The sequence below is a fragment of the Heloderma suspectum genome, chromosome 5 (genome assembly GCF_057233095.1).
Source record: "Heloderma suspectum isolate Gila_16-S chromosome 5, 16-S_ref, whole genome shotgun sequence".
Lineage (NCBI taxonomy): Eukaryota > Metazoa > Chordata > Lepidosauria > Squamata > Helodermatidae > Heloderma > Heloderma suspectum.
Window position 1 is genome coordinate 104,057,920 of NC_139462.1, and position 18,342 is coordinate 104,076,261.

General features: G+C 44.0%; 1 protein-coding gene across 1 annotated transcript in view; it reads right to left on the reverse strand.

Annotated features, from left to right (window-relative positions):
- Window positions 1-1,229: 1,229 nt before the first annotated feature.
- Window positions 1,230-18,342, reverse strand: part of DTHD1 (death domain containing 1) — a 28,436-nt gene continuing 11,323 nt past the window's right edge. The window contains exons 4-9 of the mRNA XM_084860330.1: window positions 16,991-17,235; window positions 14,373-14,537; window positions 12,271-12,560; window positions 7,539-7,783; window positions 4,391-4,448; window positions 1,230-3,468 (exon numbers count right to left, since the gene is read on the reverse strand). Of these exons, the coding sequence (XP_084716456.1) occupies window positions 3,164-3,468; window positions 4,391-4,448; window positions 7,539-7,783; window positions 12,271-12,560; window positions 14,373-14,537; window positions 16,991-17,235 (1,308 nt within the window). The 3' untranslated portion in view covers window positions 1,230-3,163. The remainder of the gene's footprint in view (window positions 3,469-4,390; window positions 4,449-7,538; window positions 7,784-12,270; window positions 12,561-14,372; window positions 14,538-16,990; window positions 17,236-18,342) is intronic.

Consider the following 18,342-nt stretch of genomic DNA (forward strand, 5'->3'; position numbering starts at 1 on the left):
TCAGGAAGGAGATTTGGGGATAGAAGCCTATTTCTATGCACACATTTCTATATACACACTACCCTTACTGGATTTAAGTGAATGAATAATTATGAATGAATGGTTAGATTCTAAAATACTTCATGCCAAATATACTCCCCTCAAAAAACACCATTAAAATCCTTTCAAATCTGAAATTGCAGCATTTTCAGTTCTTTGATACTGGTTGTTTCACCATTCCTGTAAATGAATTTACAAAACATGTCAAATGTCCAGGTGGATTTTATTCTTTAAAAAGCAAAGTCCCTGTTTCAATATTTTTCTGAAACAACAGTGAATAGCGTTGTTTTTAGGGATGTACGAAAGTCACTTACCTTTTCGAAGGGTGACATTCGCGGTGGGGGGGGGAGGTGCTCCATCCCTCTCCCTGAAATTCTCTCCAGCCAGCTCCGCTTTGTGGAGATTCTGCGGAGCCACCGGCCAGGGCCGCCCGCAGCCGGACATCCGTCCGCTGGGCAGCCTGCAGGGACGCAAATGGTGGCAGCCATAGCCGCCGCCATTTGCGTCCCTGTATTTTGCTGTGATATGGCTGCCCCTACGCCATTTGCGCCCCTCTTTTGCCATAATAGCCTACGTAAATATTTACGTAGCATATCACGGCAAAAAACAACAGTAAATGCAAATAGCGGCGGCTATGGTGGCCGCCAATTGCGTTCCTTTTTTTTTTTGCTGTGATAGGTTACATAAATATTTGCGTAGCCTATTACGGCGGGAAAAAAAAGGGGGGAATGTAAATGGCGGCCCCTACATCATTTGCGCCCCTCTTTTGCCGTAATAGCCTACGTAAATATTTACGTAGGCTATCACGGCAAAAAAAAAAAAAAAGGGAATGCAAATGGCGGCGGCCGTAGCCGCCGCCATTTGCGTTCCCTTTTTTTTGCCGTGATAGGCTACGTAAATACTTACGCAGCCTATTACGGCTTCCGCAGGGACGCAAATGGCGTCCTATCACGACTAAAGTGATGAAGTGAATGGCAGCCGCAGCCACTATTCACAAGTCAGTGCGAATGGCAGCAGGTAGGTGTCCCATTTTGCGCGCCTTTCATGGGGTGGGGGGGGCGGGGGGCTTCATTCTGCCACAGATTTCAGGGGGCCGAATGCACTGGCATTCAGCCTCACCAAGATCCCTGGTGGAATTCTCTGACATCCCTAGTTTTCTTTGGAAAAAACAGACACCGAGGCCATCTTGTGGTTAAACGTAAGTACTACTAATTCAAATTTAATTCAAACTAATTCATTTTAATTCAAAATAAAAGATGAAATCTCTTCTGCTCCAAAGGTTTCATCATTCTGACAGTATTTAAAGCAGGGATGGCCAATTTTATATTCTCTGGGAGCATTCTATTCTCCAGACCTGCCTTCCCCACCCTGGTACACTTCCAGGGGTTGGAAGTGCATTTTGCCACATTAATTGGCCCTCTTGTAAATGGTCAGGCCCCATACTGGACCATCTAAGAATAAAGCTTTCAGGGTTATTGGAGCACATGAGCTTAGAGATACCAGGAGCATTACATCAAAAATCCACAGGAGAGATGTCACATTAAATACGGAATATCTCGAGTTCTTACAGGTGACAAACAATTTTCTCTTTCTTGTGGGTGAAACTGTGGGTAGACACTTTACCACATTTAGTTTAAAGTCTGACAGGGCTACAGTCGCTTTGGGCACTGGGTCTAGCCTAGGGCTTGCAGTTGGTTATCCTAAAAAAAGGTATTTGTAGAGCTGGAAAAAGTGCAGAAAAGGGCAACTAAAAAGATCAAGGGGCTGGAGCATCTCCCTTATGAGAGACGGTTACAACAACTGGGATTGTTTAGCTTGGAAAAAAGGAGGGTAAGGGGAGACATGATAGAGGTGTAAAAATTATGCATGGTGTGGATAGGGAGACATTTTTCACCCTCTCTCAAAATACTAGAACCCGGGGTTATCCTATGAAGCTGATTGGTGGGAGATTCAGGACAGATAAAAGATAAATGCAGGGAGGCTTGAGCATGGAAGGAAGGGTCCCCTCGGTATAGCATAGTTGGCAGCCTCCAAGTTTGGAAGTTGGTGGCTATCTTCATAGGATTGTGCCCTAGACCTGCAATCCCATACTCATTTATTTGGGAGTAAGCCCTGCGGAATTCAACCAGATTTTATTTATTTATTTATTTATTTGATTTCTATACTGTCCAATAGCTGAAGCTCTCTGGGCAATTCACAAAAATTAAAACCACCAAGTGCAGCATAAAACAAAAGAAAATATAAAGGCTTAAAGCCACAGTATAACCAGTACAACCTAGCAGCAATGCAGAGATTTAAAATACAGATTTAAAACACCAGAGCTTAAAGATTAAGAAGCTAAAATGCTAAAATACTGAGAGAATAAAAAGGTCTTCACCTGGCACCGGAAGGAGAACAACGTAGGTGCCAGGCAAACCTCTCTAGGGAGCTCATTCCACGGCCGGGGGGCCACAGCAGAAAAGGCCCTCCTCCTGGTAGCCAACAGCCTCACTTCCTTAGGCGGGGGCTTCTGGAGAAGGAGCCCTGAGGATGATCTTAGGGTCTGGGCAGGCACGTATGGGAGGAGGTGATCCTTCAGATAACTCGGCCCCAAGCCATTTAGGGCTTTGAATTGGGCCCAGAAATGGACTGGCAGCCAGTGCAGCTAGAAAAGTACTTGTGTAATGTGATCTTGTTGGCCAGTCCCTGTTAACAATCTTTGCTGCCCTGTTTTGGACTAGCTGAAGTTTCCGGACCATTTTCAAAGGCAGCCTCACGTAATACACATTGCAGATGTACTTCTAAGTAGACGTATTAAAGACTAGCTGTATATTTAGGATTCTGCTGTCTTGAGGTGGCTTGCAATACCTGCCATGGATCCTTTGGCTCCCCCCACCCCCCAGTACATACAATTTCAGTCTACAGGCCTGGCAAAGAAATGCATTACCATTCAAATGACGAAACATGCAAATGTTTAGCAGTAAACATTTTTGAGGGATACCGTTAAAATGAAAATATTACAAAAGTACTCTAAAGAATCAGTCATTTAGTAAGAGCCAAAGGAAAAAAAATACTACACAGACTTATTTTTTTCTCCCCTAGTAGAGAAATCAGGTTTACATTAACGCTGCCCAATATTGCATGCCTACCCATGAGCTTTCCTCACAAACACTTTGTTCTCCCACTTGAAGCGCAGACCTTCCACGAGGTCACTTCGGCCACTCTTACAGAGATAGCGAGAGAGGAGCTGGAGCTTGTCGGCCGATCTGGGAAGATTCCTTTTCCAGAAGCACAGGAGCTCGTAGATCTGCTCCGTGAGATTCTCAGGGCACTTCAGTTTAATAAGCTGAAGAGTGCTTCGGGGGAGAGACAGAGAGAGCGCGAGGCGTGCAGCATTGTCTTCTGACAGCTCTTGTGACAGCCAGTACAGTAAGTTGTCCCACATTGCATCTGTTAGTCAAAATATTAACGTATAAAGACATTCTTTCCCCCCTCTTATTTAAAAAAGAAGACAATGAATTGTATTTTAAAGTATTCTAAAAATGGTAAATGTAAAAGGCTTGGCGGAAATGAGGCTTTCTCATTAATTCTGGGAAGAAAAGTGTGCAGTTACAGAACAGATGTGATGGTGATCATGTCACTGCCAGTTGCATGATTAGATTTTGTTTTGCAAATAGTAACCATAGGGAAGGCCTGATCCAAATCAGGACCATGGGGCGGGAGGCAAAGGGTTAAATCCTCTCTTTCTCCCCCACCCCCTGCAGTTCTGTTCCAGATTCCATTCTCAATTCCTTGTGGCTGCTGTTTAGAACAAAAAAAATCACACAACTGTCAGTTCCATGATTATTGTCATGTCTGTCCCCCCCACCCCCATATTACACTCCTTATGCCAGTTGTGAGGAAGCCACATAAAACCCCAGTAGAGAGGAAAACATAGGATGCAATAAACACCACCCTCCTGCCCAGGGCCGGCCCAAGACATTTTGCTGCCTGAGGCAAAGATGGCGCCCCCTCTTCCATGTACAAAAGCTGACTGGACTGACAGATGAATCTGACTTCCACACTAATGATGGGGCAATGTTCTCCACTGAACTTGAAGGCAGCAGGCTAGCTTAGAAGGAACAGGGTAGGCCACATGGCACACAGCTCTGTCCTCCAGCCCTCTTCTAGCAACTGCTGCCTAAGGTGACTAGTTCACTCTGCCTCACTCTGTCTAATGGTAGGGCCAGCCCTGCTCCTGCCTCCTGGTTTTCCTCGGTAAAATATTACAACTGAGAAGCATGAACTGGCTGAGTAACATGTAGTTCCGTCCTGAGGCTGCAATTCTAAACACACACAGGATTACAGAGGTGGGGTAGGGAGTGTTCCTTACCTGTTGCATCAGTTGAGATTCTTTTTGTGCTTTGTGGGCGATTGATAAGCTTTTCCTTCTACACAAGGAAATAGGAGAAAAATATTACTAAGAGATCCGAGGAGTGAAAGTTAAGTAAACAATAGCTGAATTTACCTTCTGTAAAGAAAATCAGGGTAAATGCCAAACCTTTTCATGACCATAATGAAGCTGTATATGTAGAACAAGATACACCGATTTGTTTATTACATTTTTATCTCACTCTTTGTCCGAGTAGCTTAGCGCAATATAACTTGATCACACGATATGTTTGTGCATCTTATTTTATCTTCATAACAGCAATATGAGGTAAGTTAGTCCAAGATACAGAGACTGGCACAAGATAATAGAGAGACTAGCACAAGATTATACGAGGTAAGTTAGTCTAAAACAGAGAGACTAGCACACGTTCATACAGTGTGAGTTTCCTGATGGATCTCTCCAGTTTAAGACTATCCACTAGGCCTCCTGCTCTTTCTTCCTACTCCTTATTCAGTGCAGTGAGCCCTTATACCACAACCATAATTAACGAGCTATTCATTCTTAATTTTCCAGTGGTTCTGTCAGGTAAGGTATGCAAACAGCTATTCCTCTGCTCATCTATGGTGATACAAGAATTGTTTCTGGGCTTTTGTATGGCTGCAAATGATGCTGCGTGGCTCATTTCCTGCTAAGGATTCATGGAGCTTTTTGTGTCATTGTTGTTGTTGTTCAGTCCTTAAGTCGTGTCCGACTCTTCGTGACCCCATGGACCATAGCATGCCAGGCCTTCCTGTCCTCCGCTCTCTCCCGGAGTGTGCTCAAGTTCATATTCATTGCATCGGTGATGCTATCTAGCCATCTCATCCTCTGCCGTCCCCTTCTCCTTTTGCCTTCAATCTTTCCCAGCATCAGGGTCTTTTCCAGGAAGTTTTCTCTTCGCATTAGGTGGCCAAAATATTTGAGCTTCAGCTTCAGTATGTGTCCTTCCAATATGCAGTCAGGGTTGATTTCCTTTAGGATGGACTGATTTGACCTCCTTGCAGTCCAGGGGACTCGTAAGAGTCTTCTCCAGCACCACAGTTTGAAAGCATCAATTCTTCGGCGCTCAGCCTTCCTTCTAGTCCAGCTCTCACAGCCATACGTTACTACTGGGAAAACCATAGCTTTGATTAGATGGACCTTTGTCGGCAAGGTGATGTCTCTGCTTCTTACTACGCTGTCTAGGTTTGCCATAGCTTTCCTCCCAAGGAGCAAGCGTCTTTTAATTTCATGGCTACAGTCACCGTCTGCCGTGATCTTGGAGCCCAAGAAAGTAAAATCTGTCACTGCTTCCATTTCTTCCCCTTCTATATGCCAGGAAGTGATGGGGCCAGATGCCATGATCTTAAGTTTTTTTAATGTTGAGTTTCAAACCAGCTTTTGCACTCTCCACTTTCACCCTCAACAAGAGGCTCTTTAGATCTTCTTCGCTTTCTGCCATTAGGGTGGTATCGTCTGCGTATCTGAGGTTGTTGATAATTCTCCCGGCAATCTTAATTCCGACTTGTGATTCATCCAACCCGGCGTTTCTCATAATGTACTCTGCATATAAGTTAAATAAGCAGGGCAACAATATGCAGCCTCGTTGTACTCCTTTCCCAATTTTGAACCAATCGGTTGTTCCATGTCCGGTTCCTACTGTTGCTTCTTGGCCCTCGTACAGGTTTCTCAGGAGACCGGTAAGGTGGTCTGGTACTCCCATCTCTTTCAGAATTTGCCACAGTTTGTTGTGATCCACACAATCAAAGGCTTTAGCGTAGTCAATGAAGCAGAAATAGACGTTTTTCTGGAATTCTCTTGCTTTCTCCATAATCCAGTGAATGTTGGCGATTTGATCTCTAGTTCCTCTGCCTCTTCAAACCCCAGCTTGTACTTCCGGTAGTTCTCGGTTCACATACTGCTGAAGTATGTGAACCGAGGATTTTGAGCATAACCTTGCTGGCATGTGAAATGTGCGCAATTGTATGGTAGTTTGAACACTCTTTGGTGTTGCCCTTCTTTGGAATTGGAATGTAAACTGACCTTTTCCGGTCTTGTGGCCACTGTGGAGTGTTCCAAATTTGTTGGCATATTGAGTGCCGCACTTTAACAGCATCATCTTTTAGGATTTTAAATAGCTCATCTGGAATACTGTCATCTCCGCTAGCTTTGTTGTTACTAATGCTTCCTAAGGCCCACTTGACGTCACGTTCTAGGATGTCCGGCTCAAGTCCGGCTCAAGTTCAGTGACCGCACTATCATGGCTATCAGGGACATTAAGATCTTTCCTGTATAGTTCTTCTGTGTATTCTTTCCACCTCTTCTTAATCTCATCTGCTTCTGTTAGGTCCCTGCCTCCTTTGCCACAACAAGGCAGTGATCCATGAAGGGTATTTTTTGTGTCATATTACACTGTTAAACCAAATAATTTGTGTAAGATGAATGCTGGATGAACCACTTGCTGCTTTTAGCCTTCCCCTAGCCTTTCCCCAAATTGAGTCTTTTTTTGTCATCCTTGGCAAAAGGGTAGCAGGGAGGTGGGGTGCCGTTCTCCCTTCTGCTGCCAGTCACCCTCCCTTTTACTTGCAAGGGATGGGGGACAGTAACCGGCAGGGCAAGGGGAACTCGCCTATTTCAGTTCTTTTCTGTCCTTTGTGGAGCAACGTCTACAATCTCTTGGAGCATTCTCAGGTGCTCATCAAATCCAGGAATTTGATGGAAGAGAGAGCACAGTAGGTGGAAGAGGTAGCATCATGTAGAAGTGTATGTATTTTTAAAATGGTTTTTAAACTATTTGTTTTTATGATTGTTGTAACTAAGCTTTTATTTCAATCTTGATTTCATTATTGCTAGCTGCCTTGAGTGCCATTTTTTGGGGTGGAAAGGTGGAGTATAAATCAAAGAAAGAAAGAAAGAAAGAAAGAAAGAAAGAAAGAAAGAGAAAGAAAGAAAGAAAGAAAGAAAGAAAGAAAGAGAGTTTCGGATTGTGGCTTATGGCAGCTGACTGGCAATGTGTATAAAACATAAAAATGTTTTCTCACCCCTTTATGGAGAATGGAGGGACACTTCAGGATACAACTAGCATACATCATTACACGCTGCAAGGTAAGCATGTGAGTAAATAACTAACCTTTGGCAAGGTTAGAGCCAATCTGCAGAGGGAAGCCTGATGCTGGTAGTCATCTGGCAAAAGAGGCTGTTCCAAGTTCCTGGCTATGTCTTCTTTGCTCACTTTGTAAAACAAGGCAGTTCCTTTGTAATGGGGTGAACTGAAGTTGCCAAATTCATCCACTTCCTTGATTTGGAGGGCAAGCCTGGGTTTCCTTTGTGCATGAAAAGTAAGCTTGTAAGTTTTCCCAAAGGCCATCCCATCATCTGTAGATATGTAATGCAAAAAGAACAGGGTTATCCAAGTCAATGCTATGGATCGATATTTTTATAAAATGTTGCGTGGTTTATTTACTTATTCATTAATTTATTAGCCACTGTTTCATGTAAGGTCATATAAAAAAAAATAATAATTTATGCATGCTGGTTTCCCTCGAGGAAAATCATGATGGACAAACCCTACGTCGTGGAGCATGGAAACAACTCACATTCTTCGCCCTTATAGTGGGAATATAATGCTTTAGAATTGGATCTAGAAGTGTTTGAATTTAGCCTGATTTCAGCTTGTCCCTAGGAATACATCCAACTAGAGCTTTTAAACCTACATCATGGGGATAATCCAGTGTCACCACCAGCCACATAGCTGCCACCATCTGCTTCACCGTTTCAGTGTAGGTAATATGGTATCTTGTTTCACAAGAACTTTCCCTTTGTCCTTCCCATGCTTTTAGTGTAATACACAATAGTATGAAAAGCTATAGTACAGCTGTGGTCTTAGGGCCAGGTCGTGCATACATGTCCATCTATATCTACATAACTCAACCCTTCCTCAGTTGATTATGCCATGCTTGGATGCCATGCTTGGATGTGTGAACTGCCTACATTGAAAAGTATGGTGCCTCAGGAGATATAAAACGTCTTACAGAGGTGTTGGAAGCATGCTTGAATCAAAGCAAGCTACTTCTTCAGAGCCTGCAAAAAACCCACACAGCAAAATAGATGGAAAATAAATAAATAAATATTCAGACATCTTCTTTAGATATGTTGTTAAAGGCGCAATCTTATGCATGTCTAGATAGCAAACAGTCCTACAACTCCCAGCATTCCCCAACACGCTAAGGGACATAAACAGAAAAATTATGTGTAGTGAAAATGGGGGTCTGGTTATGCTTTTTTTCCGAAGAGATGTTGTCACTTTCTGACAGCTACTGAAGGTGTGGCACAAGGAAAAGCCCCGTTTACAAAACAAAGGGAAGGATCCAGTGGTGTCCGTGTGCTAGTGCCATGGCTGTTGCACTAGTGGAAAGCAACGTGCACACAATGTTTTCCATTTCCCGGCAAACGCAGAGGGCTAGCAAGTGCTATTGGCATCACAAAAGAGTTGGTTTCTGCTGGTGCAGTGTCAACAGGGCTGAGGCACAGATGCCATTGGATCCTAGAACAAACATGCAGAGGGGAGAAGGGATCACGCTTCTGCCCTTGCCCTTGACCTCAGCCACCTTCTCCTGTATGAACACTGCCCACTTTTTGAGTTCATCTTTGGAGGCCCTCTTGCTTGTCCCAACAACACCTGAGGTACATCTAGTTGGGAGTAGGGAGAGGGCCTTTTCAGTGACTATGTTTAAACTCTGGAACTCCCTTTCAAGGGAGGCCTGTCTCACAATCTTACCAACAACCTTCCACAAGTTGGTGAAGACCTTCCTTCACTTTTTAATATTTTAAATAGTTTGTTGTTGCATTGTCTTTTTCTGTTGCTGGCTTTGTGTGTTATGTTATGAGTTGGAGGATGTGTTTAATTGTTCAGTTATTAACTTGTTCTGAGCCAAATAGAACTCTCTGGAAATGAGGTGGGATATAGTGCTTTAAAATAAAATAAAATAAACTTTCATGTGTTCATACAGAGGTCTACACCGTGCCTACTCTTCAGATGAACACTAGAGGTTTAGAGCAGGGACAGCAGATATAATCCTGATCCTTACTCGGTATTCATTCTACACTTATTTGTTGCATGCACACAGTTTAAGTCTCTCTTGTTCAGAATATTACTGGACTGATTATTGACTGTATCATTCAGGCAAGATGTTGTAACTGATCACGTGACGCGAGGCTTTTCCTTTAACTCAACCATTTGGCATTCTGTTGGTAAGTGTGTTCCTTCATTGCTTTGTCTGAGACAAGGATGTCTGTCGCTGGGAAATCTGTCCCTTTTTGGGCTCACCGGACTTCCTCGGCATGCCCGACTTGGCTCGCTTTTGTAAGCTGAGCTGCGCACGGTTTCGAGTTCCAGGCACTTTCAACACTTTTTTTTGCCTTGGCTGTAATTTGTGCAAAAATAAATTTGTGCAAATTATAGCCGCAAATTGTGCATATCATGCAAATTTGTGTAAATTTTGGCTGTAAATTGTGCAAATCTGCATAACTTGTGCAAATTATGACTGTGATTTCCACAAATTATGCAAATTTGTGCAATTTACGGCCAAAATTTGTGCAAATGTTTTTCCACACAAAAAACCAAACGGAAATTCTGCCAGCTGGCCTGACTTGTTGCACACCGAGTCTAGCCAGCTGGCAGAAGGCAGAATGCAGTCCTGGGGGCCCAAGCCAATGAAAGCTCAATGAGCTCCACCCTGCAAATGGATTCCTCTGACATCTCTAGTCTGAGATGCGAGAATTCCATCTGAATACTGTGATATCACAATGAGATGCGGTTTACATGTTCAGGACAGTGTTCTTTGTCACAGCTTCACCCCCACATGCATACATCTGGTTTGAAGAGGGCCAAGAAAAGTGTAAAAGACAATACAATGGCCTGGTTCTCACGTTAAACAAACCCTGGGTAGCTGTGAATGAGTGGGAGAGAGCAAGCATGCTGGCTCCCACTCCTCCACTCCCACAGAGTGGATGTGCCGTCCCTGCTGTTTATCATGATGTCTGAACCCGGAATTGGACATTGTTGGGGGACAAACAACCCAGACTTGTAACCCATAGTTTGTTCTAGGTTACAAGTCTGGGTTGTTCTTCCCCCAACAACTTCCATTTCTGTTTTTGGATGTCGTGATAAACAACCCAGGGAAGGAGTGTCCTGGGATTGCTTAACTCAGTGGAAGTGGGGGTGGGTGGATGGGGAGCCAGCAGTCTCACTTGCTCCCACTTCACGATTGACAACAACCCACACTAAACAAACTGTGGGGTGTTTTTGACATGTGAGCCGGATCAACGTGATATCTCTTTTGAAGAATGAAAGCCAAACTACACATTATGCTGAATGAATAGCTTGCAAGCATGAAGGCACTGTTTTGGGAACTGCAGCATGCAGGCAGGGTAGAATTATCCCTTCCTCCCTGGATGCAATTGGGACGAAAATGACACACACACACACCCCGCACAGGTACGAAACTTAGGGGGGGAAAAGGTCCCACCTCCAACAATGGGGACTTTTTTCTAATCATCACAGCTACAGTGTGTGTGTGTGTGTGTGTGTGTGTGGCAGGTTTCATCTTGATTGCAGCAGGCCCTTGCCCTGTATTCCGAGCCATAGGGTTTGCAACGGGGAAACCAAGTTGTATGGATCTCAGACACAGTTATCGTTATTAACTTTGGATTGTTTTCGATTTACTTATGGAGCCTATAGCTAATTGTCACCAGCTATATGATTTCTGAGGAGTATTTTACCATGGGATTTGCTACAATAAAATAGTCTCACTGATTTGGGGTGTCCTGTGTCAGAATGCCAGAGTGTGTGCTTGAAGTTTCAGGCCCATGACAGGTGGGTTACGGCACAGGGGACTGGTGGGGAAGGAGAGACTGCCAAAAGTTGTGCCTATGTCCATATAACAGTGGTGAGCCTCCCTTCCTCCTCAGCTCCCTGTACCACATTCCACCCCATTCAAGAGGATCATCCAACCTTCAGGAGAAGCCTTTTTGGGGAGAAGGGGTGGGGAAGTCACCTTCTCCCAGCACTTCTCAGGATCCAAGCCATATATTAAAAAAAATATATAGCTTGAATGAAATAATGATATACTGATTGTTCAGATCTCATGCCCTAGCTATGATTACGTTAGGTGACTTTAAATAATAAATGAAAGAAGAAAAGTGTGGTGCAAAGCCTCTGTTTGGATAATTTTGAATCTCTGTGGTGGCTGTTTCACATGTGAAGCTCATAATCACCTGATATTGCTTGTGGTCAACATGCATGGATGAATGTAGCCTTAGTGGTAGAACTAAGGATATCAGGAATGAGGAAACAAATTAAATACCAAACACAATGGACTGCATATTGTAGAGTGAATGAGACAGGGTTCAAATAAAGACCTTTAAAATGTTTTTCTTTCTGATACGCTCATCTGGAAAGCCAAATCAGCCTTATCAATATACTTCAGGTTGGCTCCATTATATGGGATGTAGTTATACATTCCGGAACACTTGACCCACTGGAACACTTTATCAGTTGACATTAGACAGGCCCCCACAGTTCTGACGTTCAAATGTTTTCTTAAAACGCATCTCTTCGCACAGGCTTTCCCTGAAGTGTGACCCAGCCAAGCTATGGTTTGGAGCACACAGTACTGTGTGTGGTTTTATTGCTGATTAATTTGTATTGCGTTGTTTTTATTGTTCTATTTATTGTTGGGGATTTTTATGCCGTTGTATTTTGTGCTCACCACTTTGATACCTTTGTGGAAAGTGGTATATATGGTACATGCGACTAATCAAATAAATAAATAAATACAATATAGAGCCCAAAACCATTTTACCTGAAGCACAAATATTTCCACTAAATCTAAAATGAACCTGTTCCCCTTCTCTCATTATGAACTGCTGAGAGGGATCTGGGGGGCCGGAATATCCCTCTTCACGCAGACTGTGCAGCTCCAAGCTCAGTTCCTTGGACAGAACCAGTAAGACAACGACCTTGTACGGATCTTCTTTCCCCCGATATAATACCACTTTCACCATGGTATTGTGGATGGCCTGCTCCAGGTTCCGAATAAACTGAACCAGGTGTGTGTTGTCCATAGTAGAGGACAGGCGAACGATAATAAAGCTGTGTTTAAAAAAGAGAATATATCTCAGTCTTAAAAGCTACTAAATCGAACCGAAGAAAGTTAGACTCTCTGACCCTTAAACCCTAAGCAATTATATATGAAAAATAAGTGAACAAGAAAACAGAGATATCTAAAATTGTTTCATTAAACATTTCAGCATCCACCTTCCTCAGTAGCACACTTGGGATTTCAGATCTATTTTGTTTTGATCATTCTCACGATCTTGTTTTGAAACTTTTGACCAACATTTAGTCAATTCAGTGGACAATAAACTCAGCAACCGGTTTCAAATTTTAATTTGGATGGCCACAACCTCTCTGACTTGGCCATATTTCCCTTGGAGCAGGGTTGGGCAACCTGCCACCCTGGGGCCATCTGTGGCCCACAGCTTAATTTCCTGCTGCCCTTGGCCTAAGTTCAAATGCTTTCTCAAGGTGTTAGAAAAGTGCATAGGGACCACATACAAAGAGCGAGAGCAGGGGAATGCATGCTACTTTGCCTCCCCTCCATCACCTTTCTTGTCGCCTGTCTTGCCGCTCTTCACATGCAGAGCACCATGTGCAGAGGGGGAGGGGCCATAGCTCAGTGGTAGAGCACATGCTTGGCATCCAGAAGGTCCCGGGTTCGATCCCTGGTGTCTCCAGGTAGGGCAGGAAAACCCCTTATCCCTCTGGAGAGCCTCTGCCAGTATCTCTTAACAACTTTAGAAAATCAGGATTCAAAATCGCACGTAGAGCCTTTATGGGTAAAGGAAGCTCCCCACTGCAAACGGTCACCCCCTACACATGGAAGGTGATGAGAACAGTGATGGGGGTGGTGGAGCTAGCACGCTCCTCATCACTCCCCCTCCTTGCACCCTAGACTCTGTGGGGTTTTCAAATGCCTGAAGAGAGCTATAGACTGAAGACCTTTGCACCCATGGACTTAGTCTCTCATTTTCTATCTAGCCTTCAATTTTGATTATTAAAACACTGCTGGCACATGCCATGCCCATTGGAATGATTCCATCCTGGGTATTCTTCCAACTGTCACCTTGGCTCACAGCATTGCTTTGAAATTCCAACTGTGCTGATGCAGAAGGCAGATGCCAAACAACATTACCACTACTGGAAATTATGTGGTGATTGCGTAAATGCAATGCCAGGCCCTGCAAAACCCATTGCGCCACCAAGTACAATTGGCATTGTGCTAGCACAATGTAATTTATGTTCGTGGTAGTGTCACATTGGATACTTTGACCTCGGAGCGCTTTGACCTCGGAGGAGGGAATCGGAAGTCCGACACCCCCCGCTTGCAGCATGGGCAGAAAGAACCATGCTGGCTGCTCTGCGAGGTCAGGAAAGCAACCTCAGGAGGGGGCATTTTGGTGGGCAGGGAGGAGACTGGAGAGGCCAGGATATGAGCTATCCTGAGGTCTCTCCAGCCTCCTTTCCTGCCCCTCTGAAGCACCATTGCTAGATGGACAAAAAAGCCCGTCTACTGAAAAATTCAGGGTGGGAGGATGGAGAGGCAAAGATTGCCTCCAGTGCTTCTCCCACTCTGCATAGGATGACCACAAGTCTCTGAGTTCAGAGGCTTACAATAAGTGCAATAGTATTGCTCCCTAAAGTGGAACAAATGACTTGCGCTTCTTCTTTCCCTCTCCCACTTAAACATGAGTAGGGATGAATATATCTCCTCTTGCTTGTGGTAAAATATTTTGCAGCTAATGAATTTCACTGTAAACATTTCCTATGTTTACTGAAACCTTGTTTGGACTGCAGAGTGAGTCAGTAATTTCACATTCGCCTACCGATTTGATTTTGTCTCACCTGTCTAAGGGCTCGTCTAATTCAAACGTCACAAGGCCACTCCGTGCATTTCTCACCGTGACGTCATCCAACAGTGCCCATTCCTCTTCTCGGTTCCTGTACCCCAGTAATTTCAAAGATTCATTGAGATTCTCCCCATGTTTTCTTGGGGAGGCACTCATTACTCTGGAGAATCACAAGACATTTATTTATTTGTTTGTTTGTTGTATTTATAGACCACTTTGCACTAAAGAAAAATCCCTAACGGTGATCCACAATAACAACTTTAAAATACAAAAGATAAAAATATTTAAAATATATTATTTTATACCAGTTATCCCACTGAAACCATCACTAGGCTTTCAACCAGGAAAAATGTGTTTAAATAGGAATGTCTTTAGCAGATACTGAAATCAAAACAATGTTGGCACATGCCAGACATCAGTTGGCAAGGAATTCCACAGAGATGGGGCTAATACATTAAAGGCGCAATTCTATGCATGTTTAGGCAGAAAAAAGGCCTACAATTCCCAACGTGCCCCATGGAGTTGTAGGCCTATTTTCTATCTAAACACATGTAAAATTGCACCATAAAAAATTATGCTAACTGGTCTCTGCAGAACCACAAAATGGGCTTCATCCACTGACTTCAGTGACCAGACATGATAAAGACTTTAAATTATTATTTTTTTAAAACCAGCTTTGGAGGAAAGTAAAACACTTGTGTTTAACTCCGAGAATCTCCTTCTATCGAATGTTGGCCATGTTATTCTTTTGATGCAGGTGAAAAGACAACTTTTTCTTTGTAGGTTCTTGTACCTCTTACTAGTTGGTGGTGAACACTAGATGTCTCCTTAATTGATTCTAATGGCCTATCAGGCAAGGATTTGTTTGACTAAAACCCCATTCTGAAGGATACCTGATTCCACTCCTATTTGCAGGGTGGATGCTGAACATTTTATTTTTCAGTTTGATTAGGGAAAGAGAAAAGAATTTGAATTTGGCAGCTGGCTGGGAAAGGCTGCTAAGAGATTTCTGACTGGCTCTTTGAGGATCTTAAGGTGCAGAACTGATGCTATATTAGGATTAGCGATGCCTGACTCTTCATGCTTGCTTCCCACCTGCTTAACATGTAGATGTGTAAATAAACAGATTCTAAAAGCCACAATCCACATGCTTCTATTTTCAAGAAGACCGAATCTGTAAACTACCTGGTTCCATTGCCTTAATTTTAGCAAAGTGGTTTTCAAATACTACTGTGGAGAACACTGCAGTTCTTCAAAATCTTACCAGGGGTTCCTCATTGAGAAGATCAATAGTGACAGAAAAGCATCCCTAAAATATAGCTTGTTCACCAGTACCCATGTCCCTCCGCAACATATAGCCACAGGGAAGCCACACTCAGTTCACATGGGCAATTGTGAGTCCAAGAAGGCCTCAGTCCTAGAACATACTCCGGGACCCTTTGCAATGAACAGGCTGTGGCAGATAGTTAGGTTTTGCTTGGCAGACAAGTGAGCATGGAAAGTCTTCCTTGAAGGTAGATCCTTTGAAAACCGCCATTTATGGACCTACTACAACATGGGCTATTTGCAGGCATTGGCTGTGCAAATGAGCAGCCCTTTTTGTCCGCACTGTGAAAACAAAAACTTGCCCATGAATATAACTGTAAGACCCAAGTCACAAACACTGTCTCCTCCCTTGAAGGTACAAAGCTGCTTTATCACATTGCCCCATCATATCTGCTCCATCATATCAATCTTATATTTCTGGAGACTGTTCCCGCTATTTCTCTATTACTAGAGCATTTTGGTTCCAGAAGATCCTCAAAGCCAGTTCTGACTACACTGATTTTTAACGACATTGAAGAGTGTGAGGCTCAGAGAGGAAATATACATTATGTCCAATACGGAGCTGCTGTGAATCTGATGTTGAATTCTACCCCTTCTTCCCCATACATTATAGGTTCACTTGCCCCATTTTGTAACATCATCACCTGTACATTGTCCCACCTCTTCTCCATATCATTGTGCATTTCTACACCAGGCTAAAATCCCTCAACTTTTCTGGGGCTTTCTGCTTCCGTTTTAAATGCAGGATCATGATGGGCTCCCTTTACACAATCTTCCCCCTTTCCCTTTCCCTGTTTATCTGTGAGTTCTGTATGTTTGATTTATATAGCCACTAGATGGCACTGTGGTCTAGCCCCTCTTATTGCAGGATTTCCTCCTTTCATGTAGAAATGGAAAACTGATCTATTTGTTACTAGATTTTTCCCTTTTCAAATTAACCTGTGTAAACACTGGGAAAGTACGAGAGAGGCACTGGAGGTTGACGACATCATGTAAAGGACCTGCAAACTTCCGTGAGTGACCAGTCTCAGCTGCAAGATAAAAGCCCCATGCGGAGAAGCTCATTGACTGCTGCTGGGGGGGGGGGGGGCGTTAAATGTATGACCTGAGGTTATCTCACTATAAGATGAATGATCCTACACCTTCTCCTATGCTCAACATGTAGATGCTCTTTCAGGCAGAAAAAGTTGCTTGTCCTTCAGAGCAAATGCCCACAAGAATGATTGGGAATAGACTATATAGAACAGGTACATCATACTCAAGCAGGTAGAAATGATCATTTCTCACCGAAAATGGTGCACAGTTGAAACCCTGTGTATAGAAGCACTAGTCGTTCTCCCGTGGTCTGTCTCACTGGCTTCCCTCTTCTTCTCGTGGTTTGGAGGACAAGGCAGAATGACGGTGATGGACTTGTTGAATGGCTGAGATGAAGGATGTTGCAGATGCACCAGAGGGCTTGTAGACACTACTGAATGATATATATCGTGCTTGGTTTTTAATATGGAAATCGTCGATGGCTCAACTGGTTGCACCTATGTGTAATTGTTATCATTATTGCCGTTGTTATAATGATCATTATCTATCATTCAGTGCAATCAGTCAGGCCTGGTGTCAGGGCTGGGCATCGTTGGGCAGCTGCCGATGGACCAAGCCCTCTGGAGGGGCTACTGCTGATCCAATATCCTGGAGCCCAGGTGGCTGCGGCTGGCACCCACCATTCAAATTCCCCCAGAATGATTCAGACCCACACATAGCATTGGCCCAAAGCTATGTTACAGCAGGGCCCCAGAGGCATTGTGGGGGAAATTAAAATGGCGGGCACCAGCAGCAGTGCTTGCCAGTTAAACCAGTTTTTCTTTTCTTTAACTGCTGCTGCTGTGCCTGCCAGGTGCTAGGCAGGTGAGGGGTGAGTGCTGTCATGAGGCCCACCCAGTGCGGGTGGGTAAAGGGCCCTGCAGTCAATGGACATGGTGCTTTTACATAATAACATACACAGAAACATACTCCCTGCCCCAAAGGAGTCTACAATCCAAAGGCCTGTCCAGTGACTAGGGCTGCTTTTAGAAGGGAAAGAAGGTGCTGGGGCAATCCCTAACCCCACCCTGCAAAGTGGCCTGCTTCCAAGTGCTTTTGCCACTGACAATGCTTCTATTATAACACCCCCCACACCGCTTTTTGCTTCCACATGCAACTGAGGCCAGATGACACCCCAGAGAGAGCTGCATTTGGCCCAGGGACCACCACCTGCAGGCCCCTAATGTAAAGTTAGAGTTAATGTTGGTATGCATCAACAAAAATGGTCACCTAGAAACTCTTGCAGTGTTGCCAAATCTGCCCTTTCCTGTAATTTGAGCCAACTATCTTCTTGAAATAAGTCATGACGTAGTTCCCCAGTTACAGTCAGGGCCAGAAATATTGGAAAAAGGATAACTGTTTTGGCAGTTGGCCTCTGTACACCACCACATTGAAGTTGAAAGGAAACACACCCAGGTGGGAGCGAAGTCAGGACTGTCAGCTGTCATTCAAGGGGTTTGACAGAAGTGGGGCACTAACCATTCGGGAAGTACAGCCAGTGGCACACACCCCCCCCCATCGCTGTTGGCTCATAAGTAATGGAACAAACCAACATCATTTCAAAC